We start from the raw sequence: 27,254 nt of genomic DNA on the forward strand, positions 1-27,254 counted from the left end.
GCGGAGGAGGCGACGCTGGTGAGTGTCTGCGCTGTCCTTCCATCAGTGCGCGGTTTGCTGTGTCTGTCACTCCACTCACCTTCACAGTCTCTCGTTCTCTCTGTCACCCACACTCGATAGCTGCGAAGTCGAGCAAACCGAAGAAAAAAACCCTGTTTTCTTCTTCTCGACTGTTTCCCACGAACTGTAGCGGAACAACTCTTCTGATGCATCCTGCCCCGGTACGTGTCAGTTACGCCACTTTAGCACCCTACTGCTGCTTACAGCGAAACCGAACGGGACCCGGTCTGGCAGAATTTCCTTCGGGCGGCCACAGTAACTTTGATAGACTCCTCTCGATACCTACTTGTTCAAATGGCTCTGAGCACTATGGGACTTAACATCTGTGGTCATCAGTCCCCTAGAGCTTAGAACTACTTAAACCTAACTAACCTAAGGACATCACACACATCCATGCCCGAGGCAGGATTCGAACCTGCGACCGTAGCGGTCACGCGGTTCCGAACTGAAGCGCCTAGAACCGCTCGGCCACACCGGCCGGCCCTACTTGTTCGAATCCACCCAAAATTGCAACATACGTAAGTTGTCATATTTTATGCGTATTACTTACAGGGGATAGGCGAAATAATATGAACACCTGCACTTACTTGGTAACGGTTTGATAATAAGGGACTGGACTCCCTTTTGTCCGTAATACAGCTGCGATTCTTCTTGGAATACGGACTTTGAATGTGGTCAGGTGATTGGGTGTCATTTGTGTCATACGCCTGTACGCGAGATTTCCACACTCCTAAACATCCCTAGATCCACAGCTTCCGATGTGATAGTGAAGTGGAAACGTGAAGGGACACGTACAGCACAATATGTGGACGACTGGTTGCAACTTCCCATATGGTAATTCCATCTACTATTGTCATAGTAGTTATTGTCCGCAGCTCGTGGTGTTGCGGTAGCGTTCTCGCTTCCCGCGCACGGGGTCCCGGGTTCGATTCCCGGCGGGGTCGGGCATTATCTCTGCCTCGTGATGACTGGGTGTTGTGTGTCTTTCATCATCATTGACGCGCAATGTCGCCGAAGTGGCGTCAACTACAAAGAACTTCCAATACAGTGGCCGAACTTCCCCCCCATGGGGCCTCCCGGCCAACAATGCCATACGATCATTTCATTTCGCAGTAGTTATTATGGTTTGGCCAGTATCCTTTATCATTGCCATAATAACTTTCTTATGTAAATTCGATGGACTGCAATATGGTTCCAGATGGGTCACATAATACACTAGTTTTTTTTTTCTTGTCCTACCACGATTATACCACTGCCGGTGCAGTGGAGGAGGTTGTGCTATACTGTTATCGTTGTTATTATTCAATTTAGCATCCTCTCGTATCAGGTCAAGTGATTGCAGCACACACATGAAGTGTTCCAGATCAGTTTCAGATTTCTCGACGCATTTGTTCCTAAGATGCAGTAGTTGACTGGCTTTTGATACTCTTCGAATGTCGCAGTTACATAGGTCTCATCCCAGTAACGTGTTTCATTTATGTATTTTTCAAAATACTTGCAGCGGATACAATGTCTGCTATTTAAGGATTCCGGATTAAGGACCTCCTTTCGACGTCTTTCCTGAACACAGCGAGATCAACATTTAGCTAAAATCTCTTGCTCGAATTGCTCGTAATCTTGACAATTCACTGCAGTCTCTGTGGCCCAAAGTGCGACCTCGATCTGTATGAAACATGAGATGAAGTGAATTCTTCGTTGGTCAGTCTATGACGTCGTTAGTACACCCTTAAAATAGTTTATGAAAAAAATGCAGTGGAGACTTTTTGTTTCTTCGATATCTGCGTGATTACACTATCTATTCACAATAAAGTGCCTTCAATGAACCACCTTCAAGCAGTCTCTCTACCGTTCCACTCTCGAACGGCGCACGGGAAAAACGAGCACTTAAATATCTCCGTGCGAGCCCTGATTTCTCTTATTTTATCGTGATGATCATTTCTCCCTATGTAGGTGGGTGCCAACAGAATGTTTTCGCAATCGGAGGAGAAAACTGGTGAGTGAAATTTAATGCGAAAATCCTGTCGCAACGAAAAACGTCTTTGTTTTAACGACTGCCACTGTAGTTCACGTATCATGTCTGTGGCACTATCTCCCCTATTTCGCGATGATTCAAATAGAGCTGCTCTTCTTTGTACTTTTTCGATGTCATCCGTCAGTCCCATCTGATGTGAATCCCACACCGCGCATCAATATTCCGAAATATGGCGGACAAGGGTGGTGTAAGCAGTCTCTTTAGTAGGCTTGTTGCACCTTCTACGTGTTCTGCCAATGAATCGCAGTCTTTGGTTTGCTCCACCTGAAACATTATCTATGTGATCGTTCCAATTTAGGGATTTTGTAACAGTAGTTAAATGCATCTGAGTACTTTAACAATTACTTGTAGTAACACAAATACAGAAAAATGGCGCTGTTACAGGCAAGCACACCCCCATCCCTTGGTCCCTTTCGGCGAATCATCAGCTCATAATGTCACATACAGCACTTCCATTTGAGAAAAATAAAAAGAAACTGAAGTTGATATCAATATGACCGCAACTAATATAGGTATGAAATAAGACTATGCGCCATTTAGAGAACACTTTTTCACAATTAATTTGGGGTAAGGAAGAATTACAGTGTCTTAAGCTATTTCAGATATTACTTAGCTGAATTAGGCAGTGTCTATTGGGCAGAACAGTGTGATATATATCTTGTAAGAAACTGAATCATAAATAGTGTGAAACATTAATCTACACTAGCTAATTTACATTAAATTATGCTAACTAAAATTACTTGTAACTATATTTGTTACAGGTTGTTCTGCATGGTACAAATTTTTTGAAGGTTGTTTACCTGGCGTGATAACTTTTTCCTGGCACTATGTGTTGCAGAAGCATTTTGTGGTTCATCTGCATTTTTGTGGCGATAGTCACAGATTCCAGCCACAGTAGCCTGGCCTCTAATACAGGTAAAATATTTTTTTTTTTTTTTTTTGAGATCGTATAAGTTCGGGTAGAATTAATAACAATTTCATATTAAGTGCGTTCAGTGTTTTCATAAAGATTTCCATCAATTTCATTTGCAGGCTCTGATTCTGAAGTCGCAGCGTATAGTTTAAAAACGGACAATGGAGGTAAGTGTTTTTTTCCATTATTCCTGAACACTTTTCATGGCTCAAGAACTTCATCTGATGCCAGCTTATTTCATTGTGGTAGTCTTACTTAGTGATTAACAACGTCTTTAAGTCACAGTGTAATCATGTGAGTCTACTGCCTATCACAGTACTCAGAATCACAAACATTCATAACTCTTGCTTGTGGTGTTACAGATCACTGGTTGGTGTGCTATTTATTTGTGTATTGTATACATGTTCCATAGATCCTTACAGTGATAATCGTAGCCTGACTTAGGAGGGCATCAGTTATATTTTCACGAAATGGTTTAATAACGCATCATTAGGCATCTGCAGTAGAAGAAGTGTTGTGTTGTGCTGTATATCTTACATCGTTTTTGCCAGATACACTGAGGCTGCAGTGTCCACCATTGAAACGCTATAGAGTAGAAGGTGACACAAAACCGGCAAAGTGCAAAATTCGAGTAACTCGCATGGTTATTTACCGACATTCACATATATAATCTTACTTTTCTTGGTATCTGAATAAACTGACATATGTCAGATAAACTCGCCTCTGAAACTTAGATCCATATACTTCACCTTTTTTTGTTGATTGTATCAAATCTTCTGCTTGTGTCGCGATATAGTGTGTATTTTGTTATGTTGCATGCCGCCTGAAGCGTATTTTGTGCCGCAGCATCAGCTGTCATCGAAATTTGTACTCGATACGATACTAGCAGTGGTATCATCGTTCAAAGATCCGTTCACCCCCAATTCCAGTGTATATCAATATGTATAAATGCGAATTTTTGTGAATTTCTGGAAGGCATGACAGTTTTTCATGACAAATTCCACAAAAATTCGGCGTTTGTGACGTAGTTACTGTGGAAAAGCTGTAACTAACAGACCGTGTTGCACTCAGCTCTCCCCTTCAACAGGAATGTATACTGTCTCCATATATCGCAAGTTGCAATTTTTGAGTTTGACAGCGCTCAAAATCTCAAAAAATTTGAAGCAAATTAGCAAAGGTTATGCTAGGTCTTTCTGCGGCGTTAATATAAATCTCGTTTTGCGCTCCGATTGCCTCGTTTTGCGCTCCGATTGCTTCAATTCTTACTGCGAATTATCAGTAGTGTCAGCTACACTGATTGAGAAATTAAAAAACAATCAAAAGGCTTATTTTAATGTTATTTGTTTACTATTACGAAAAACATTAGGTCAGACTGTAATGGTACTTGAATTACGTAACCATTACGGCAGCTCAACTCAACCTCTCGATACCAGCAATATTCTACTGTGTTTCTGTAAAGTAGTTAACATATTTCTGAGACAACATTCAGATGTAATTTCATTAATGTAGAGGTACTTTGATACGTCGATATGTTTATATTGCAATGATATTACTCTTATGTGTATTCTTTGTCACTATGATCTTTGACGTTCTTGTAACTCTGATTTTTGGGCGCGTAAGCGATAAGCAGTTAGAGAGTCGGACCTTGAGAAAGTCAAGTCTTGGACGTCATTTTGGAAGGACGCATAACGTAGTCAGCTTACAAAATGTGAACTTTAACAGTGAGGAAGATGTTTTCAAGTATGTTTTGTATTGTGGTGTTTTGTGATTTACGTGATACTGCAACAAAAGTAATAAAAGAAGTGTAACTTAAATTCGGAGTGCTGATTATTTTTTTTTACATCACCATTGTGCTAACTTTCGAAGGTTTAATCTTCAAGAATCGTTTCTGAAACACATCTATAAAACTTTTGAATATAGCAGAATAAAACCTAGGCCTCTTTGCATCTGAGCTTGGAATCATCATCACCTAGGTTTTCGACAGTTGAGCCATGATTTTACAACGAGACCAGCGTGGGAAACACGAAAAGATGAGTGCCTAGTTTATCCATTATTACATGAAATGACTTTATTAACGGTGCTCTAATGACACTTGCCACACAATAACTTTGTTGTTGCCCGAAAATGCAGTATTTACCAGCGTGAGCAACACCACAATCATTATTAAATTTTGACCTTTGTTGTGGTAGGGTTGTTAGAAGACGCAAAGAAGCACCACTCTTAACGTTGTTCTTGAACATGGGCAGAGGTAGTTAACGTTTGTAGCAGGTGGAATTCGCTCTGACTACTGTCAAATGATTGGAAGCTGCTGAACATTATACCCATCCTCCTTGCCAACAAAGTCGAGACGTTCCCCACTGACTATCCCGTGACTTTTGTCACAGCGGGGAGGGTATGGTCTAAGGGCAAAGTGCTGCAGAGTGACTCTGTTGACTCTACACTTCCGAATCTTTGACAGTGGAACCAGTTCAGAGGGATAAGGAGACCGCAGCTGTGGACCTGGCCGCCCTTCTGGACGCCGGGGACAGAGCCGTGGTGACGCTGGTGGCGGGCGACACACGTCTGGTGGCGCACAGGGCCGTCCTGGCTGCCAGGAGCACCGTGCTCGCCGCCATGTTGCGGAACACCACGCTGGAGGCCAGCAGCGGCCACATTGCCATCTCGGGCGTGGAGGGTCCAGTGCTACGCCAGCTGCTGGCCTACATGTACACACTCCGGGTCCCCCAAGCGCACAGCATGGCGCCACAGCTGCTGGCCGCTGCTGACAGATACGGACTGTCCGCCTTGAAGGCGGAGTGTGAGCAGCTGGTGGCCGCACAGGTGTCTGGGGGGCCCGCAGCGGCCGCAGCTGTGCTCCAAGTCAGGCGCTCCTCTGACAGCCTCAGGCAGGCCGTGGTTGACTTCGTAAAGGCTCACCTGCTCCACGTGGTGGGAGGGACTCTGCACAGCCAGCGTGAAGATCGGGCGGAAGTGAGCCGCCTGCTGTCTGTTCCATCAGCAAAAACCAGGTAAGTTTGGGACAACTCACATGTTCATGTTGTAGAATTATATATGTACACTATGTGATCAAAAGTATCCGGACACCTGGCTGAAAATGACTTACAAGTTCGTGGCGCCCCCCATCAGTAATGCTGTGAATTCGATATGGTGTTGGCCCATGCTTTACCTTGACAGTAGCTTCCACTCTCGCAGGTGCTGGAAGGTTTCTTGGGGAATGGCAGCCCATTCTTCATGGAGTGCTGCACTGAGGAGAGGTATCTATAGTTCTGGACAACATGGTTGTGGAGAGAAGCAGCGATTAATATGATTAATCAATAATTCAAGAACAGTCCTAATCGCATTTATTATTGTTATAATACCACCAACCGGTTTCAACCCGACGTAGGGGTCATCTGCTGGGCGTTTACACCATTGGTCGACTGCTGGTGGTGTCACTCCTGTCTACCTAACGGCAGGAAACTGTCAATGGTGTAAACGCCCAGAAGATGACCCCCTACGTCGGGTTGAAACCGGTTGGTGGTATTATAACAATAATAAATGCGATTAGGACTGTTCTTGAATTATTGAGAGGTATCTATGTTGGTCAGTGAGGCCTGACACGAAGTCAGCATTCCAAAACGTCCCAAAAGTGTCAGTTGATTCTCGTGATATGTGCTGGACTTTTCTCCACTCCTTTCTATAACTCAAGTAGGAGGTGTTTTTTGGGACAAGGGCGCTGTATTTGCTTCTTGGAAGAGCCACGGTCAAATCTCATGCTGCTTGTCTTACGTGTAGCTATCTGTAGCGATACTAAAGGCTGTCTAGTGAATTCCAGTGCTTCATTCAACCAGGACTTCGCTAGTCCATGCACAGCAGCTACTAATCGGTCTCTAACATCCTCAAAATTGATATGACCTCCAGACAGAACTATCCTCAGTTAAATATAGTACAAGTCATCCTTACAAGTCTGGTGAGCAGTAATACTCATAATTTTCCTTTATTTCTCAGCTATTTTTAAATTTTTATTCAGTTTTTAACTAGAGTTCTTGCCTTCGAGATAACGGTGTCTGCATTGTCTGACTTATTTCTCATTTAATTGTATCCTGTCTCGTAAGCCACTCAAACCTGATCTCTCCTGCTCATTGTCGTGCAACACGAAAATGAATATTGGAAACAAAATACGTATCACCAGCAGTCTTTTCAAGATATCCTATGACACACACTTTAAACATATTCTGTCTGCAGTATTCAAATGTATATTTCAGAAAGTTGATAACTTAAATCGGATAATGTTATAATTCCTAACCATCATCTTCTTCAGTGCCACATGTTATGCATTATTATATGGTAATTGTATGTTTTCTCGTTAAAACATCAACTTCACAGCTTTTCATTAACATCACCTGTATGTCTATAAACAGCTTAATGTTATGGTAGTGGTAAATTCGTAGACGACTTTGCTAGATTAAGTAACCAGAACACACATTAACAGACGACCACAAGAAATCTGTCAAATCTGTTAATTACTATACATTGAACAAGATACTCATTTTATTACATGGTCAAACGATTACTGCCTTAAAACATTGCTCCTACATGTGGCATGGTTAATAAAACTCTTAAAATGTTTCCTTTTTTCTTTTCCCATGACTACATCTCCTCGATCATTGGCTGCATTCGTAAATTCCATATCTAGTTTCACTCCTACCACAGTTGTTTCCATTTGTCAACACATTACCTACAAACTTCTGTGGAGAGGCTAACTTTGCACTGATCCATCCTGAAAACATTCCAACTATGTTTCAGGATTGCACTGAGATAAAAAAAGCCTGTCATATATTTCAAAATGTGTTACTCTAAATAAAGCAGTAAAATTAAATTACTAACCACAGGCATATAATTATTACACACACACACACACACACACACACACACACACACACACACACAGTTCACTTTACAGACATTTTCTTCTACTATCTTCTCCTCTCTGCCCAAAATCACATTTGTCTTTAATCAATTTCTATACGCAATCATAAATTCCTGATTATTTACAAAAATACACTTTTTCTACTAACTTATCCAATATCTTTGTCACTATTTTCAATGACTTATCGAACATTTGAGTGTAACAAGAACAGTAGTCCCCACAAATTATACACTGAACTTTTTTATTAATTTTTATATTCTAATGAAGAGTGGGAAATGGGCAAAGAAATTGTTCGTTTCCTTTGACATAATCAGGCTAATTGAGAAAACTATTGAGTGAATTGGGGAATACTTTAGACTGAATTTCTATAGCCTACTTTCACCACGAAAAATCTGACAAAGATGGACAATTGGGGTATCAAATATAACAGTGTGAGGTGCAGGTTTGAAGAAAGATGTAATTACGTGAAGAAAAAATCAGGCTAGTAAAGAAAAATGTAATTGATCATTTCAAGGGAAACTGAAATATTTCATTATTAGATGCTACTAGCTGTGTAAATAAAGTGTCGAAATCTTAATCCCTTCAAGTCCTATCCATTTTCCACATATATACACTCCTGGAAATTGAAATAAGAACACCGTGAATTCATTGTCCCAGGAAGGGGAAACTTTATTGACACATTCCTGGGGTCAGATACATCACATGATCACCGTGACAGAACCACAGGCACATAGACACAGGCAACAGAGCATGCACAATGTCTGCACTAGTACAGTGTATATCCACCTTTCGCAGCAATGCAGGCTGCTATTCTCCCATGGAGACGATCGTAGAGATGCTGGATGTAGTCCTGTGGAACGGCTTGCCATGCCATTTCCACCTGGCGCCTCAGTTGGACCAGCGTTCGTGCTGGACGTGCAGACCGCGTGAGACGACGCTTCATCCAGTCCCAAACATGCTCAATGGGGGACAGATCCGGAGATCTTGCTGGCCAGGGTAGTTGACTTACACCTTCTAGAGCACGTTGGGTGGCACGGGATACATGCGGACGTGCATTGTCCTGTTGGAACAGCAAGTTCCCTTGCCGGTCTAGGAATGGTAGAACGATGGGTTCGATGACGGTTTGGATGTACCGTGCACTATTCAGTGTCCCCTCGACGATTACCAGTGGTGTACTGCCAGTGTAGGAGATCGCTCCCCACACCATGATGCCGGGTGTTGGCCCTGTGTGCCTCGGTCGTATGCAGTCCTGATTGTGGCGCTCACCTGCACGGCGCCAAACACGCATACGACCTTCATTGGCACCAAGGCAGAAGCGACTCTCATCGCTGAAGACGACACGTCTCCATTCGTCCCTCCATTCACGCCTGTCGCGACACCACTGGAGGCGGGCTGCACGATGTTGGGGCGTGAGCGGAAGACGGCCTAACGGTGTGCGGGACCGTAGCCCAGCTTCATGGAGACGGTTGCGAATGGTCCTCGCCGATACCCCAGGAGCAACAGTGTCCCTAATTTGCTGGGAAGTGGCGGTGCGGTCTCTTACGGCACAGCGTAGGATCCTACGGTCTTGGCGTGCATCCGTGCGTCGCTGCGGTCCGGTCCCAGGTCGACAGGCACGTGCACCTTCCGCCGACCACTGGCGACATCATCGATGTACTGTGGAGACCTCACGCCCCACGTGTTGAGCAATTCGGCGGTACGTCCACCCGGCCTCCCGCATGCCCACTACACGCCCTCGCTCAAAGTCCGTCAACTGCACATACGGTTCACGTCCACGCTGTCGCGGCATGCTACCAGTGTTAAAGACTGCGATGGAGCTCCGTATGCCACAGCAAACTGGCTGACACTGACGGCGGCGGTGCACAAATGCTGCGCAGCTAGCGCCATTCGACGGGCAACACCGCGGATCCTGGTGTGTCCGCTGTGCCGTGCGTGTGATCATTGCTTGTACAGCCCTCTCGCAGTGTCCGGAGCAAGTATGGTGGGTCTGACACACCGGTGTCAATGTGTTCTTTTTTTCCATTTCCAGGAGTGTAGTTAATTGGTGTAATGTTTGACTGTTAAAAAGGCTTCCTTCGAATCAAGTTATACATTTAGGTTCTTTCGAGAACACAAGGGGCTAGGAACTAAATTGAGATATCAAAAACTTCTTCTCTTCAACGTCTGGCTATTTCGTGCATAAAAAGTAGCACTGGTGTAGTATTTAACTGTCAAAATGCCTTACTTCTAAGCAAGTGTTAAATTCAGGACACTTGGAGAACGGAAAACGTCAGGAGAAAGGGAATTCATGTTGAGCGATCTAAGTGGCCAAATCATTTGCTCGAGTTATTCAGAATGTTCTTCAAACTAGTTGTGAACAATTGTGAGCCAATAACGTCATATCGTTGCTGGGAACGTGAAGTTCAAGTAGCTGGACTCGAGCATTTCCAGTCAACGGTTCAGTCTGATAAGAGATGCCAATCTGTTCCATGTAAAAACCGCCCACGCCATTTTGAAGCCACCACCACCAGCTTGCACAGTGACTTGTTGCGGACTTGGCTCCATAGCTCTGTGAGGTCTGCGTCACCGTCAAACCGCACTATCAGCTCTTACCAACTGAAATCGGAACTCATCAGACTGGAGCACGGTTTTCCAGTCGTTGCAAGTCTATCGTGATCGACCGACATCTCTAGGGATGCTGAAAGACAACAATAGACGCCAATGCCTCACCATAACTCCGGACATGCTTTACAGTGCTGGTCACAACATTATTCCTCCACTATAGCTATTGTTGAGGAATGATGGTGGACATATTGAGCATTTCCTGTAAGGAACATCATCTTTGGTTTGTCTTACTTTGTTATGCTAATTATTGCTATTCTGATCAGATGAAGCGCCAACTGTCGGACATTTTTTGAACTTTTGTATTTTTTTTTGGGTCTAATAAAACCCCATGTCATTCCAAGGATGTGTGTCAATTTTTACCTCTCTATCTACATTATTCCGTGGTTTATTAAGTTTTCAAATTTATACTGACTTTTTGATCACCCTGTATATATGCATGTCGGTATTCCATGACTTTTGTCACCCTAGTGTATTTTATTCAAACTGTTCTTTCGTACACCTACTGGTACTGGAAACTTGTGAGAAGTTGTGTGTAAACTGATTACTTAAATGACTGGCCATTCATATTGCGAATCGGCTATTTTCTGTGGCAATGTGTGCCCTGTTATCAGTGTGCGGACATACCCTGAGCAATACTGCCCCCTGGCCCACCCGTGAACACACTTTGCCATGCGTTGTCCCTGTGTGCAGCTCGCCAGCCACTGCCGACAGCTGGACGACCCCCACCGCTCAGCCGCTCAGCGACCACAGCTGGAGTCCCGACGCAGCCGCACCGACCACGCCTACCCACCACACTCCCCCACCTGACAGTGTTGACATCGCTCTCCTGCGGTGAGTTGCGTCACTACTCGTGTGTCTCTTTCACATTCACAACACACCTTATTGGGGATTTCACGAAGTGTTATGGTCATGAAATGGTATGTCACTTTACTGTATTTCCTCTTTACATCTTATAAACATGTAATTGTGTATGTTTGTTCAACATCTCATTCTAAGTTACTGGAGCGATTTCAAGCAAACGTGACACATGTAACACTTCCTGTCTGGAATGAAGCACTGTGGAGGTAACAACCACCTACATCTCGAAGAGGTGAGGATGGGAATGTTATTGAAGCACATCGCCACATACTCTAATACCCAGTGTAGGAGACGTTTGTGGCTGCTTCAAAATCAGATTCAGACTACAGAGATTCCTCTCTCTTAACGGCCAAAAACACTGAGGCGTATAACTGCCCATGTAACAGAACATGCACTTCCAGTAAGTTGGCCATCCAGAATACGTGTCAGACGGCAGCAGGAGCTTTGTAGCTCTGAAAGCATTGGTGAGGCAAACAGATTCCAAAAAATCCACAACAATGATGCAGTAATTGCTACGCTAAAGATCTTACAAGGCGACAGGTCCTATCAATTTGCATCTGGTTGCCGCTACAACAGTAGTGACAGAAAAACGTCTGGACCTGAACCATCTCGATTGCTCTATGAAAAAGTGCCTGATTCCACAGCCCAGACTTTCACTCACATTTTTAGTGTTGTTAGAATCTGTAGATGTGACTTTGACCTCTTTAACTGTTCTGTGTGTGTCAAAAGTAAGTAGCACCGTTGCAAGTGTTTAGTGTGAAATCGTGGGTCCTTGTGGACCAGTGCACACACCAGGCGAAGGCGCAATGTCTCCAACGAGACCACGCCTTGGAAAGCAACATGGGGCTCAAAACAGCATCTAGCCTGGTGGCCACTGTACCGTTGTTCAGAATTCTCATTTCCTGTCTCACATTTCCATAGCAACGATCAAGAATCGTTTCCCATAGTTATCAGAATTGTAATATCCATTCTTAAAATATGACATATTTGATTTTCAGTCGGAAGGGTGACATTATCATCTCCATGTGCATATGATATTTATAGAGGAAGCAAATGAGTACTTAATCGATTGATGGAGTTTGGATTAATCAAGAATGATATCACATTTGGCAGGAAAATAACATGAAATTATCCTAAATTGTCTCTACCTTAAAAATAATTTGCTACATTTAATTGCTGGACGCCATTTTTAATATCAGAATTTTAGTATTATTTGTTCTGCTGATTGTGGTGAGGCAGTTACATGCAAATGGTATGGTGAATTTCTGAGGACATACATCAATCGTTAGACTTCCATGCTGTGTTTAGAAAGTCAAGATTTACTTGGAGCAAATGTGTGTGTGTGTAATTGATTGTCAGTGCATGTTTTGTTACTATGGAAGCACATTTATTTGTACAAATGAGGACTTGCACAAGAGAATGAGTTTCTGTATATAAGCAGTGGAGTCAAGTTACTGCTATAAAAATATTTTAGCCAAATTATTTCTTGATAAAGAGTAGGTTTCTGGGTTTGGTTAGGCTGTTTCAAAAAATTTGTGAATAACTTTTCTACAATGACAGGAAATACACACATAAAAAAAGCTTTGTATTACCTCAGTTCAGAGAGTTCCGGAACCTGTACAGAAAATTGGAATAGAGATCAACATGAACATCATTTCCACTCTTTTCATTGTTCATGAAAACCACACACTGCATGTTGTACCACCATACAGTGAGACCTTCAGAGGTGGTGGTCCAGATTGCTGTACACACCGGTACCTCTAATACCCAGTAGCACATCCTCTTGCATTGATCCATGCCTGTATTCGTCGTGGCATACTATCCACAAGTTCATCAAGGCACTGTTGTTCCAGATTGTCCCACTCCTTAACAGCGATTCGGCATATATCCCTCAGAGTGGTTGGTGGGTCACGTCAGAACCTCTACCTTGCTGCCCTCGCTGGACAGTGTGTCTAAGGCGTTCAGCCTGACCGGGTTGCCTCCAAACACGTCTCCAACGATAGTCCAGTTGAAGACATTTGCGACACTCGACGGTGAAGACAACGTGATGCCAATCCATTCAGCATGTTGTTGGACCCATCTGTACCGTGCTACATGGTGTCTTAGTTGCAAAGGTGGACCGCGCCATGGACCATCTAGGCATGGTTGAACAACAGACAATATGAGCCATGTACTTCCTTCCTGGTGAATGACTGGAACTGATCGGCTGTCGGACCCCCCTCTTTCCAATAGATGCTGCTCATGCATGGTTGTTGGGCGGGTTTAGTGACATCTCTGAACAGTCAAAGGGACTATGTCTGTGATACAATATCCACAGTGAAGGTCTATCTTCAGGAGGTCTTGAAACTGCAGTGATGCATAACTTTTTTTGATGTGTGTACTTAAATACCTGGAGATCTAATTAGTATTTTATGTTCTGTTTGCAACTGTCAGAATGGGTTGATGCACATAGGATATTATGACTGGGTGCAAGAATTATCTCTTTCAGTAGAGGCAACACTACTGAACTGTAGCATTTTGTGGTCAAGTGATGTTGCTGTTGGGGAATCGATGGGACAAAATTGTGAGACTCGATTTCATGAGAGAAGCAATGTAGGATCTATAACGGAGATATAATTAAGACTTTGAGAGTGTTGTGTTTGACTTCATACACAATGGTAAAGGGAGATGGGCTGCAGGGTGGTGAGGCAACTGTTTCCATAAGAAAGCTGGACAGGAGCAGAAATGATTAGCAAGCAAATTAACAAACAGGAGATTCCTTTTACTTGTATTTCTTTTCTCTCTCTCTCTCTCTCTCTTTTAGGGTCACCAGTCTACTGACTAGTTTCATGCGACCCGCCACGAATTCCTCTCCCGTGCTAACCTCTTCATCTCAGAGTAGCACTTGCAACCTACGTCCTCAATTACCTTCTGGATGTATTCCAATCTCTGTCTCCCTGGACAGGATTTGCCTTCTACATTCCTCTCTAGTACCATGGAAGTCATTCACTCATGTCTTAACAGATGCGATATCATCCTGTCCCTCCTCCTTATTAGTGTTGCTCACATATTCCTTTCCTCTCAGATTCTGCACAGAGCCTCCGCATTCTTTACCCTATCAGTCCACCTAATCGGCTGTTTCCTGTGGCAGTTTGTGCTCTATTGTCAGTGTGCGGACAGACCCACAGCAATACTGCCCTCTGGCCTCCACGTGGACACACTTTGCCACGCGTTGTCCCTGTGTGCAGCTCGCTGGCCACTGCCGACAGCCGGACGACCCCCGCCGCTCAGCCGCACAGCGACCACAGCTGGAGTTCCGACGCAGCCGCACCGACCACGCCTACCCACCACACTCCCCAACCTGACAGCGTTGACATCGCTCTCCTGCGGTGAGTTGCGTCACTACTCGTGTGTCTCTTCCACGTTCACAACCCATCTTATTGGGGATTTCACAACGTGTTATGGTCATGAAATGGTATGTCACTTTACTGTATCTCCTCTTTACATCTTATAAACATGTAATTGTGTATGTTTGTTCAACATCCCATTCTAAATTACTGGAGCGATGTCCGCCCCGGTAGCTGAGTGGTCAGCGTGACAGACTGTCAATCCTAAGGGCCTGGGTTCGATTCCCGGCTGGGTCGGAGATTTTCTCAGCTCAGGGACTGGGTGTTGTGTTGTCCTACTCATCATCCTTTCATCCCCATCGACGCGCAGGTCGCCGAAGTGGCGTCAAATCGAAAGACCTGCACCAGGCGAACGGTCTACCTGACGGGAGGCCCTAGCCACACGACATTTCCATTTACATTTCCACTGGAGCGATTTCAAGCAAACGTGACACATGCAACACTTCCTGTCTGGAATGAAGCACTGTGTAGGTAACAACCACCTAGATCTCGAAGGGGTGAGGATGGGAATGTTATTGAAGCACACCGCCACATGCGCTAATACCCAGATTACATTCATCCAGTACTTGAGAATGAGAGTACTTAGTAACTCGAAATAAACTTTAAAACACAATTTCATACCTATTTCCTCTTTGATCCCCACTGGCACCTACGAAATAATGAAAGGATATTGCAGCGGCTGTGTTACCCCAAATTACGATGTAATGTGGCTTGGGACATGCATTCATGTCTGGAGGAATGCGACATCGTAATTCGGAATAACACCAACACTGCAATATCGTATTCATCCATCGATACTGGGCAAACGCCTTTCAAGTAAAATGTCTCCCCTGTATGGGAATATACATAATGTACGCACGAGAACAGGTTGTAGACACATGGTTGACAGCATATAAAAGTTCGCGTCGTGCTCAGATAGCGTAATGGTAGGGCGACTGTCGTGATAAGTGGGACATACGGATTCGAGTCCTGGTCTGGTACAAATCTTTACTGTCGTCATTCCGCTGTACGGTTCATGATTATCCATATTCGCAAATGCAAACACATATCATGAAAGGAAGAATATTTATCGTTCTCTAAATTTTCGCTGATCGTGCAGAAAAATTGCCGTTTCTCGTATGACGTTTTCATTTATTACTTTGTTACTACAAACTCCGTTCCTAACGCATTTTGCATATTGCATTCACATATAACGGAAAACGTCGCTGAAAAAACATATCATTGTACGGCACATAGTTCGGGGTAGATGATGTAATAAATACTGCCATGCGCAAAAATCTACCGTTCCCGGCGTGATGTTTCGCTATATCACTAACTCTATTCGCAACACATCCACGTACCAGATATGTTCAAAAAGTAATCGAAAATTTTATTTTCGCGTTGTTTATACATCCAATTTTCAAAATTTTCTTATGATGTTAGTACACATGTCTGTGATGTGTTCTTCAGGGTGTATACGTGGGACAAGGAAAAAAAATTCCCGGATTTCCTGGTTGAAAATACACTTTCTCCCGCATGAAAATAAACTTTTTCTGTGTTAAAAGACAGTATACTTTTCCTCGGCACTGTAAAACTTATCAATTCTTAGAATGTTTATGGTTTTCTACACAGACGTAGAATTTGCCGGCACTTTAGAAAACGAAACACAGGGGAAAAAAACACGTTTTGGAAAGATCTTTGATGTGCAGCAACATGTACGCTGCATTTCTTCGTTTTACGGAGATATAAATTCGAATTGCACCAAACACTGCATGTTACTCTCCGAAGCAATGAAATCGAGATTGCCACGCGCTTTTGTAAGCCAGTCATAGCTCATGTCACGTTATCTCGACAGCTGATGACAGCACAGGACACGAAGTGTAGTCAACCAATAGCAAGATCACTCTTAAGTTCCCTAAATCGTTTCAGGCAAATGCCGGGATGGTTCCTTTGACAGGGCACGGCCGATTTCCTTCCCCATCTTTCCCTAACCCGAGCTTGCGCTCCGTCTCCAATGACCTCGTTGTCGACGGGACGTTAAAAAAAAATACTCACTTTTAAGTAGCGCGAACACACAAAAAGAAAAGTTAATGGTTTAAATGAATATACAGTTTTGCTAGAAGAAAAACAAAGCTTTCACAAATAATATTGGTCTTTAAGATTAATAAGCTGCATGAAAAGCTAAGCTTCCACATATAATGCTGATCATTTTGCGTGTGTTACACTTTTAGATACAGCACACAAATGTGCCAATAAAATTTTTAATAACGACGTAAATGTCTGATCTTGTGGGCTCGAAATTCTTCTAGATGGTCATCCTCAAAGAGTTAATCTTTAAATGAGAGTGAAACGCTCTGTGATTTAAGAAATTCGTTGTACATTCTCGCACACAGTTCATCTTGCGTAAAAGGAAATTTACTTTGAAAGTAACACTTTTCAAACCACCTTTCGCAATATTTTCCCGTGACCTGTTAGAAATTGGTTCGTTTCAGCAGTTGCCAGAGAGCGACAGATAACAGGCGTCACTGCGCCTGCCCAGCTATGACGACGCAGGAAGCCCGCATGTTCGTACGTGTAAAATATTAAAAGATCTTGCATTATGTCATAAAAGAAACAAGACATCAGAGGATACTTCAGGAGCATCGGAATTTCGTGAACTATACTAAAATGAATAATTCGGCTTAAAGTCCACAATCGTATGTCCAGATTCGGATGTAAGTTTTCTTGAGTACCAGTACTGTATTATCTCATGTTTGGTTCTTTATTATGGCATAACGCCATACAAGCTAGAAGATGGAAAACGTGCACTTGAAATGCTGCAAACAGTTGAAACTAGCCAACAGTGTGAAATTAAACACTATACTAAAATGAATAACTCGGCTTAAAGTCCACAATCGTATGTCCAGATTCGGATGTAAGTTTTCTTGAGTACCAGTACTGTATTATCTCATGTTTGGTTCTTTATTATGGCATAACGCCATACAAGCTCTTCTTCTTCTTCTTCTTCAGTAGCTCTACAGCCCTTGGTGAGCCTTGGCTTCTTCAACAATCTTCCTCCACACTTCTCGGTTATTTGCTGCTCTTTTCCACCCCCGGACTCCCATATTGCTGATATCCATTATTACCTCATCGATCCATCTTCTTCTAGGTCTCCCTTTTCGCCTAACTGAATGGATCATACCTTTCATCATTTTCTTTGGCATTCTATCCTCTGCCATTCTCTCCAAGTGTCCTAGCCATCGTATTCGCTGTGATTTAACAAATTTTACTATGTCCCTGCCTTGTATTAACTCCTGTAATTCAGCATTGTAGCGTATTCTCCAGCCTTCTTCCTCCCTTATTGGCCCATAGATTTTGCGTAGTATTTTCCGCTCAACGCTTCTTAGAGCATTTTTATCGTGTTCTGTCAATGTCCATACCTCTGAGCCGTATGTGATAACTGGGCGGACTAGGGAATTATATATTAGCAATTTAGTTTTTCTTGTAACAAGGCTACTTTTGAAAAGCTGCATACTTGCAAAGTAAGCTCTGTTTCCTGCTTGTATTCTTTCCCTTATAGCCTTTCCAATACTGTTATCATTTGTTATTAGGGCTCCCAAATAGTTAAAAGAGGACACTCCATTGAAGCATTTCCCATTGATGTTTAGGTTTTTAGGGGTTCTTCTGGCCTCAGATTGTGACATTACCATATATTTTGTTTTGTTTACATTTACTATGAGGCCAATTTTTAAGGCTTCTGTTTCCATTGCCCGGTATGTTTCTAGGAGTGTATTGGTATTTCTTCCTACTATAGCAATGTCATCAGCGTATGCACATATCTGGCTAGTTTTCATAAATACGGTGCCTCTTTTGTTGATTTTATTTACTGCACTATGCAGGGCAATGTTGAATAGGACAGTGGAGAGGCTATCCCCTTGCTTCACACCTTTATTAAAGTCAAAGCTCTCACTTGTTCTGCTAAGGACCTTTACTTTTGCTCTTGTCTCTGTCATTGTCATTCTGATTAGTCTTATTAATTTAGCACATATACCAACTTCTTTCAGTACTCTGTATAGTTCTTGCCGAATTATGCTGTCAAAGGCTTGTTTGAAATCGATGAATAAGAAATGCAGATCTATATCATATTCATAGAACTTTTCCATCATTTGCCTTATCACAAATATTTGATCAGTTGTTCCTCTGCCCGGTCGAAAGCCACACTGATATTCCCCTAGTATGCCTTCTGCACACTTCCGTATCCTTTCGTTTAATATACTTGTGAAGATCTTATAAGCTGTACTTAGGAGTGTTACACCTCTATAGTTTTCACATGCTGTTCTGTCCCCTTTCTTATAAATGGGGACTATTATTCCAATTTTCCAATTATCTGGCATAGTTTCTGTTTCCCATATATCTGATATTAATGTGTGCAGTTCCTTTATTACAGCCTCACCACCAGTTTTTATTAATTCAGCAATTAGGCTGTCTTCCCCAGGGGCTCGATTGTTTTTTGACTTGTGCACAGCCTGGGAGACCTCTTGTAGTGTTGGTTTTCTTGCCTCATTGGTTTCATTGTCTACTTCCAGCTCCACTCTTCCCTCCTGTGCAGCTGTCTCTTCACCTTCTAGGCTGGTGCTTAGTGTATCTTTGAAATATTCTGCCCATCTTCCCACTATCTGTTCTTCCTCCCTTATCATTTTCCCATCTTTACTGGAACAGGCCATTGTTTTTGGTTGGAATCTATTCTTCATTTTGCCTATGGCATGATAGAACTTTCTTATTTCACTCTGTTCCTTTAGTTCTTCTAGTTCTTGAAATTTCTTCTTATTCCACTCTCTTTTCTTTCTCTTGCACAGTCTGTTAGCTCTTCTCCTTAATTCTCTATATTGTTCCACATTATTTCTGGTTTCTCTCTGTAGCATTTTTGTTCTTGCCCTGTTCTTTTCCTCTATTGCTGACCTGCAATCTTCATCAAACCACTCCTGGGTTCTTCTGTTCCTTCTTATGCCTATTATTTCCTCTGCAGCATCCTTAATGGCTTTTTCAAACCTGTTCCACCTTACATCTACTCCTTCTGTGGTCTCTTCATTGCTCAACTTTCTGCTTAGTGTTGCTTGGTATTTTTTTACTTCATCGGGGATGTTCAGTTTGTCTGTATTCCATTTCATCATCTTTCCCATTCTGTTGCCATTTGTTAGTGACAGTTTCTCTCTCAAGACTGATTTTATCAGAAAGTGGTCTGAATCACAGTTTGGTCCTCTGCAGCTCCGTACATCCGTAACTGACGTGGAGTGGCGTGCAATCACTAAAATATGATCAATCTGATTGACTACTCCATTGGCTGCAGACTTCCAGGTTCCCAGATGGATCCTTTTATGTGGAAAGCAGGTACTTTTAATAATCATATTATTCCTTGCTGCGAATTGGCATAATAAGTCTCCATTCTCATTGTTTTCTTCATGTAGTGAATATTTTCCAGAGACTCCATACAGATGTTCATTCCTCCCTATTTTTGCATTAAAATCTCCTATTACTAGCATCAGGTCATATTTAGGTACTGCACCGTATACTTTTTCCAAGTCTTCGTAGAAATGTTCTTTAATTATATCCTCTTTTTCCTCTGTTGGTGCATGTGCATTAACTATTGATATATTCCTAAATTTACCTTTTAGTCTGAGTCTGCACATCCTTTCATTTATGGGTTCAAATTCTAGAAGGCTTTTCCTAACTTCCCTAGTTATTATAAACCCTGTTCCAAGTTGGCCCGTTCTTTCTTCTGGTCCACTATATACCAACGAGTACTCAGGTTTATCTATCTGCCCATTCCCCTGCCATCTTATTTCCTGTAGCCCTACAATATCATATTTGAATTTTAAAATTTCATTAGCTATTTCTTTCATCTTTCCAGGCTGAAGCATTGTCCTCACATTCCATGATGCTACTGTTAGATCCTTTATCCGTTTCCTTTGCCGGGGTCTTCTTGAGTACCAGTACTGTATTATCTCATGTTTGGTTCTTTATTATGGCATAACGCCATACAAGCTAGAAGATGGAAAACGTGCACTTGAAATGCTGCAAACAGTTGAAACTAGCCAACAGTGTGAAATTAAACACTTCGTTTCAAATAAATTGACTGCCTCATTGAAAAATACAGGGTGATTCAAAAAGAATACCACAACTTTAGGAATTTAAAACTCTGCAACGACAAAAGGCAGAGCTAAGCACTATCTGTCGGCGAATTAAGGGAGCTATAAAGTTTCATTTAGTTGTACATTTGTTCGCTTGAGGCGCTGCTGACTAGGCGTCAGCGTCAGTTGATGCTAAGATGGCGACCGATCAACAGAAAGCTTTTTGTGTTATTGAGTACGGCAGACGTGAATCGACGACAGTTGTTCAGCGTGCATTTCGAACGAAGTATGGTGTTAAACCTCCTGATAGGTGGTGTATTGAACGTTGGTATAAACAGTTTACAGAGAATGGGTGTTTGTGCAAAGGGAAAAGTTCTGGACGGCCGAGAACGAGTGATGAAAATGTAGCACGCATCCAGCAAGCATTTGTTCGCAGCCCAGGAAAATCGACTCGCAGAGCTAGCAGAGAGCTGCAAATTCCACAATCAACTGTATGGAGAGGCCTACGAAAAAGGTTAGTTATGAAACCTTATCGTCTGAAACTGGTTCAAGGCAGGCAGCCCGTGACAGAGCACTTCATCACTGGCATCCAAAAAGCCCTGATTTTACCCCCTGCGATTTTTTCTTATGGGGGTATGTTAAGGATATGGTGTTTCGGCCACCTCTCCCAGCCACCATTGATGATTTGAAACGAGAAATAACAGCAGCTATCCAAACTGTTACGCCTGATATGCTACAGAGAGTGTGGGGTTATATTATGTTTCTTTCATTAAATACACATTTTTAAAGTTGTGGTATTCTTTTTGAATCACCCTGTATTAATAAAAGTCAAATCTCTTTAGCAAACCGACAAAAATAACTTCATCGTTCTGCAAGGTTATTAATGCTTGGCTGTCAGAAAGATGGAAATAAAACCTGAAACTAACAACATATTTTAGCCTTCCGTAACTATGCGAACTTATTTTAATTCATTTGGTAGGTCCCGGCCACAGAAATCCGTTTAGTTTTCATTTAATGTGAGAGGAATAAACGAAGAGGAAAGAGCAAAATCACTTAACGTAAGCACAGGTCACATGGAGACTAACCACCTCCTCACTACAACTCAGACTGCTCTGTGCATCAGCCCTGGATCTACGGTATTTCCGAACCGGAGCAATTTAGATAGTGGCACCCAGCCACACATCTGTGGCTGGAAGCGGAAGAAGGCGACTCAACTGCGCATGCGCAAGAGCCCGCCCGCAACTGCTCAAATGAATCATATGTAAACAACTGTCATGTCACGCTCATCGGAGGCAATTTGTTGTTAGGCAGCACTGCATATTCTTCCCAAAGCCTTTGACACACTTTGGTTGGTAGACGCTTGTATGAGCACTGTGTTTTGTTGTTGTATATGGCGCCATTTACTTTGCGACTTAAGTTTTATTTTCGTTTTTTTTTTCTCTCGTTCACGTTTTTTTGCTGCAGCATTATTCTGCAGAAGCGGGATACAGTAATATTCTTCGTTATAGTATTGGTTCTTACCAGTCAAAATCACAAAAATTTAACTGGTAACTGAGACAAGGAAAAGTTCCCGGAATTCTAATAAATTCCCGGTTTTTTGCCGGTTTTCTCCCGGACGAAAAAATTCCCGGGTTTTTCCCGGATCTCCCGGGTCGAATACACCCTGGTTCTTGCAATATCAGTTGGGTTGGGTTGTTTTGTGGGAAGAAACCAAACTGCGAGGTTATCGGTCTCGTCGGATGAGGGAAGGACAGGGAAGGAAGTCGGCCGTGCCCTTTCAAAGGAACCATCCCGGCATTTGCCTGGAGCGATTTAGGGAAATCACGGGAAACCTAAATCAGGATGGCCGGACGCGGGATTGAACCGTCGTCCTCCCGAATGCGAGTCCAGTGTGCTAACCACTTCGCCACCTCGCTCGGTCAGTTGATCTGAATATTTAGTTTAATGTTGACATTCGAAAAGGTTATACGTTTCTTAAGTTCCCATCGAATCTTTGTTGGCGAATAATATTGATCAACGAATTTGCAATAATTTTTAATTGAAAAATGGAATAAAGTTCAGCAATACATTCAACATTTTGATCGTGGTCTTTGGCGAATCTACTATAAATAAGACAAGAGTTTACGAGTGGTATAAAAGTATGACAGAGGGTCGAGAAGATGTTGACGATCGCCGTGAACGCTGTAAGATAGCCATTACTGAAGACAATGTGGAAGAAGCACACAAAATAGTTTTCCAGAATTCCCGAATCACCACCAGAGAGGTTGCTCATGATTTTGGTACGTCCTCTGGCCCACTCCAAGCAACTTTTCGGCATGAACTGTGTAGCACCAAAGTTTGTTCCAAGATTATTGAATTTCGACCAAAACCAACGCCACGTAGACTTCACTCAGAAACTGCTGAATGAAGTCGACAACGATCCAGATCGTCTAAAGGTTAGAACAGGTGATGAAAAATGGGCGTGTGGATATGACGTCAAAACTAAGGCCCAGTCGTCCTAATGGTAACTGCCTGAAGAGCGAAGACCGAAAAGGTTCGACAAGTTCGATCACGTGTGAAGGTTCATCTCACTATTTTCTTCTCTTACAATGGGATAGTGTGACAGGAGTTCTTGACTTATGATCGTACGTTCAGTAAGGAATACTACCTGGAAGTTATGCGCCGTTTGGGTGGAGAAATCCGAAGAAAACGACCAGAAATGTGACAAAACCGCTCGTGGAAATCGCATCGCAATAATGCTCCCACTGACACCTCAATATTTCTTCGTGAGTTATTGGCAAGAAACAAGGCCGTTATGTTTACTCAGCTAACCTACTCGCCGGACTTGGCGCTCTGCGACTGCTTTCTATTTCCGACGGTGAAGAGATGTCGTTGTGCCAACACTAATGAGAGAAAAAGAGGATCGCTGAAGGAGCTGATAACGATAACGAAAAGTGAGTTCCTGAAGTGCTTGCGAGATTGTAAAAGCTGGTGGCACAGGAGTGCTATATCTGAGGGGGATTACTCTGAAGAAAACACAGCGGATGTTGATGAATAAATAAAAATTCTTTAAGAAAGACAAAAATTCCCATTACTTTTTGAGCACACCTCGTATATCAGTGAATGTACTGCAAAATTATATCACAGTAATACACACATATCAGGAGATTGTTGGCCTCACATGGGCTGAGTGCACCACGCCTGCCAACAATGCTACGTAGACACAGGTCAAGGTGTTAACCAAGCTCGACAGTGTTTTTATGGGTGTTACCACTGTGGCAAGGCCGTTAGATGCCGGGGATGCCACTCACAAAAGCGTCTGGTGAGCTGTGTCCTGTAACTGTTCACCTGGGTGCAGGAGGAGGCTGGAGGCTGTCCTGTGTTCGCACCTCGGACACACTGCTATGGGTTTACACCACTGCTCGCCCTACAAGCATACACAGGCAGCCAAAGCAGAAACTCTTCCCAGTGTAGGAGACGTTTGTGGCTGCTTCAAAATCAGATTCAGACTGCAGAGTTTCCTCTCCTTTAACGGCCAAAAACACTCAGTCATATAAGTGCCCATGTATCTACAGTAACAGAACGTAGACTTCCAGTAAGTTGGCCATCCAGAATACGTGTCACACGGGAGCAGGAGTTTTGTAGCACTGGAGGCGTTGGCGAGGCAAACAGATTCCGAAAAATCCACAACAATGAAGCCAGTACTTGCTAGGCTAAAGATCTTACAATGCCACTGGTCCTATCAATTTGCATCTGGTTGCCGCTACAACAGTAGGAGTGATAGAAAAACGTCTGGACCTGAACCATGTCGATTACTCTATGCAAAAGTGCCTGATTCCACAGCCCAGACTTTCACTCACATTTTTAGTATTGTTAGAATCTGTAGATGTGACTTTGACCGTTTCAAGTGTTTAGTGTGAAATCGTGGGTGCTTGTGGGCCAGTACACACGCCAAAGACAGGCGAAGGCGCAATGTCTCCAACGAGACCACGCCTTGGAAAGCAACATTGGGCTCAAAACAACATCCAGCCTGTTAGCCACTGTACCGTCGTTCAGAATTCTCATTTCCTGTCTCACATTTCCATACAAACGATCAAGAATCGTTTCCCACAGTTATCAGAATTGTAATATCCATTCTTAAAATATGAAATATTTGATTTTGAGCCGGAAGGGCGACATTAGCAACTCCATGTGCATGTGATATTTATAAAGGAAGCAACTGAGTACTTAATCGATTGATGGATTTTGGATTAAACAGGAATGATATCACATTTGGCAGGAAAATAACATGAAATTATCCTAAATTGTCTCTACCTTAAAAATAGTTTGCTACATTTAATTGCTGGGCACCGTTTTTAATATCAGAATTTTAGTATTATGAGTTCTGCTGATTGTAGTGAGGCAGTTACATGCAAATGATATGGTGAATTTCTGAGGACATACATCAATCGTTACAAGTTCTATGCTGTGTTTAGGAAGTCAAGATTTACTTGGAGCAAAATTTATCATGGTAATCTAGCGCATGAGTCATTGATTCACTCTCTTATCCTGTGGTTTACTGTTGCGTTCAGATATGTTGCAACCAAAAGACTTCCACGTTCATTGTGTGTGTGTGTGTGTGTGTGTGTGTGTGTGTGTGTGTGTAATTTATTGCAGGTGCATTTGTTTGTTATTATGCAAGCACATTTATCTGTACAAATGGGGACTTGGACATGAGAATGAGTTTCTGTATGTATGCAGTGGAGTCAAGTTAGTGCTATACAAATATTTCAGCCAAAATATTTCTTGGTAAAGAGTAGGTTTCTGCATTTGGTTACGCTGTTTCGAGAAATTTGCGAATAACTTTTGCACAATGGCAGGAAATGCACGCACATAAAAAAACGTTTTTTATCGCCTCAGTTCAGAGAGTTCCGGAACCTGTGCAGAAAATTGATATAGAGATCAACATAAACATCATTTCCGCCCTTTTTATTGTTCATGAAAACCACACACTGCATGTCGTACCACCATACAGCGAGACCTTCAGAGGTGGTGGTCCAGATTGCTGTACACACCGGTACCTCTAATACCCAGTAGCACGTCCTCTTGCATTGATCCATGCCGGTATTCGTCATGGCATACTGTCCACAAGTTCATCAAGGCACTGTTGATCCAGATTGTCCCACTCCTCAACGGCGATTCGTCGTAGACCCCTCCGAGTGGTTGGTGGGTCATGACGTCCATAAACAGCTCTTTTCAATCCATCCCAGGCATGTGTGACAGGGTTCATGTCTGGAGAACATGCTGGCCACTCTATTCGAGCGATGTAGCTATCCTATCGATGTCACAAGGGAGAAGCTCGAACAAACTAGTTGCACCATAGTGGCTCCAAGTCCATGAAGGGGGAGAGGCTGCCGCCGACCATCAAATTGTTCAAATAGCTCTGAGCACTATTGGACTTAACATCCGAGGTCATCAGACCCCTAGAGTTAGAACTACTTAAACCTAACTAACCTAAGGACATCACACACATCCATGCTCGAGGCAGGATTCGAACCTGCGACTGTAGCAGCACCACGGTTCTGGACTGAAGCGCCTAGAACTGCTCGGCCACAACAGCCAGCGCCGATCATCCTATACTGTGAATCTCGTGTTCCCATACTGTGATAATTTTCCTCATAAGGTGTATGTGTGTGTGTGTGTGTGTGTGTGTGTGTGTGTGTGTGTGCGTGCGTGCGTGTGTGTGTGTGTCTGTGTGCGTGCGTGTGTGCGTGTGCGTTTGTGCGCGTGTGTGTGCGTGTGTGCGCGTGTGTATGCGTGTGTGCGCGTGTGTGTGCGTGTTCGGAAATAGTGTTGGAACATCTGTGATTTTTTGCAGGACATTATCTGAAGAGGAGAAGGGCAGGAGGCTGATCCAGGCATCTATTCAGGGCTCAGTGGAAGAGCTGCAGGCACTGCTGGCGGCTGGAGTGAACTTGGGGGCGAGGGACATGAACGAGTGGACCCCCCTGCATTGGGCAGGTATCAAGGGATACGAGGAGATGGCGAGGCGCCTGCTGGCGGCAGGTGCGGATGTGGGGGCGAGGGACAAGTTCCAGCAGACGCCGCTGCACTTGGCTGCGTGGGGCGGCAGCGCGGCTGTCGTCAGGCTGCTGGCGGCGTCCTCCGCCGACCCCGACGCCAGGGATGTGGACGGGTGGACGCCGTTGCACTCTGCAGCGTTCAATGACGAGACGGAAGCGGCTACGGCGCTGCTGGAGGCAGGGGCCGACATGGGGGCCGTAGATAACAATGGGAACACCCCACTGGACATCGCCAGACAGTACAACAAGCAGCACGTGATAGACGTGCTGTGATAAACCTGAGAGTCCCACACATGTCTGTGGACTAAAATAAATAAACATTTTTAGCAGTACTTTTCGTTGTTTGTAGAATAAAGCCTACAAAA

At 43.3% G+C, this 27,254-nt stretch overlaps 1 protein-coding gene across 1 annotated transcript; it reads left to right on the top strand.

Annotated features, from left to right (window-relative positions):
- LOC124553399 (ankyrin-1-like) lies at positions 1–27,254 on the top strand. Its single transcript, XM_047127265.1, has 6 exons — positions 1–18; positions 2,854–3,007; positions 3,125–3,172; positions 5,464–6,013; positions 11,209–11,349; positions 26,685–27,254. Exons 2-6 carry the CDS (start codon positions 2,920–2,922, stop codon positions 27,160–27,162), a joined length of 1,305 nt encoding a protein of 434 aa, XP_046983221.1. The 5' UTR covers positions 1–18; positions 2,854–2,919; the 3' UTR covers positions 27,163–27,254.

The sequence above is a fragment of the Schistocerca americana genome, chromosome 11 (genome assembly GCF_021461395.2).
Source record: "Schistocerca americana isolate TAMUIC-IGC-003095 chromosome 11, iqSchAmer2.1, whole genome shotgun sequence".
NCBI lineage: Eukaryota > Metazoa > Arthropoda > Insecta > Orthoptera > Acrididae > Schistocerca > Schistocerca americana.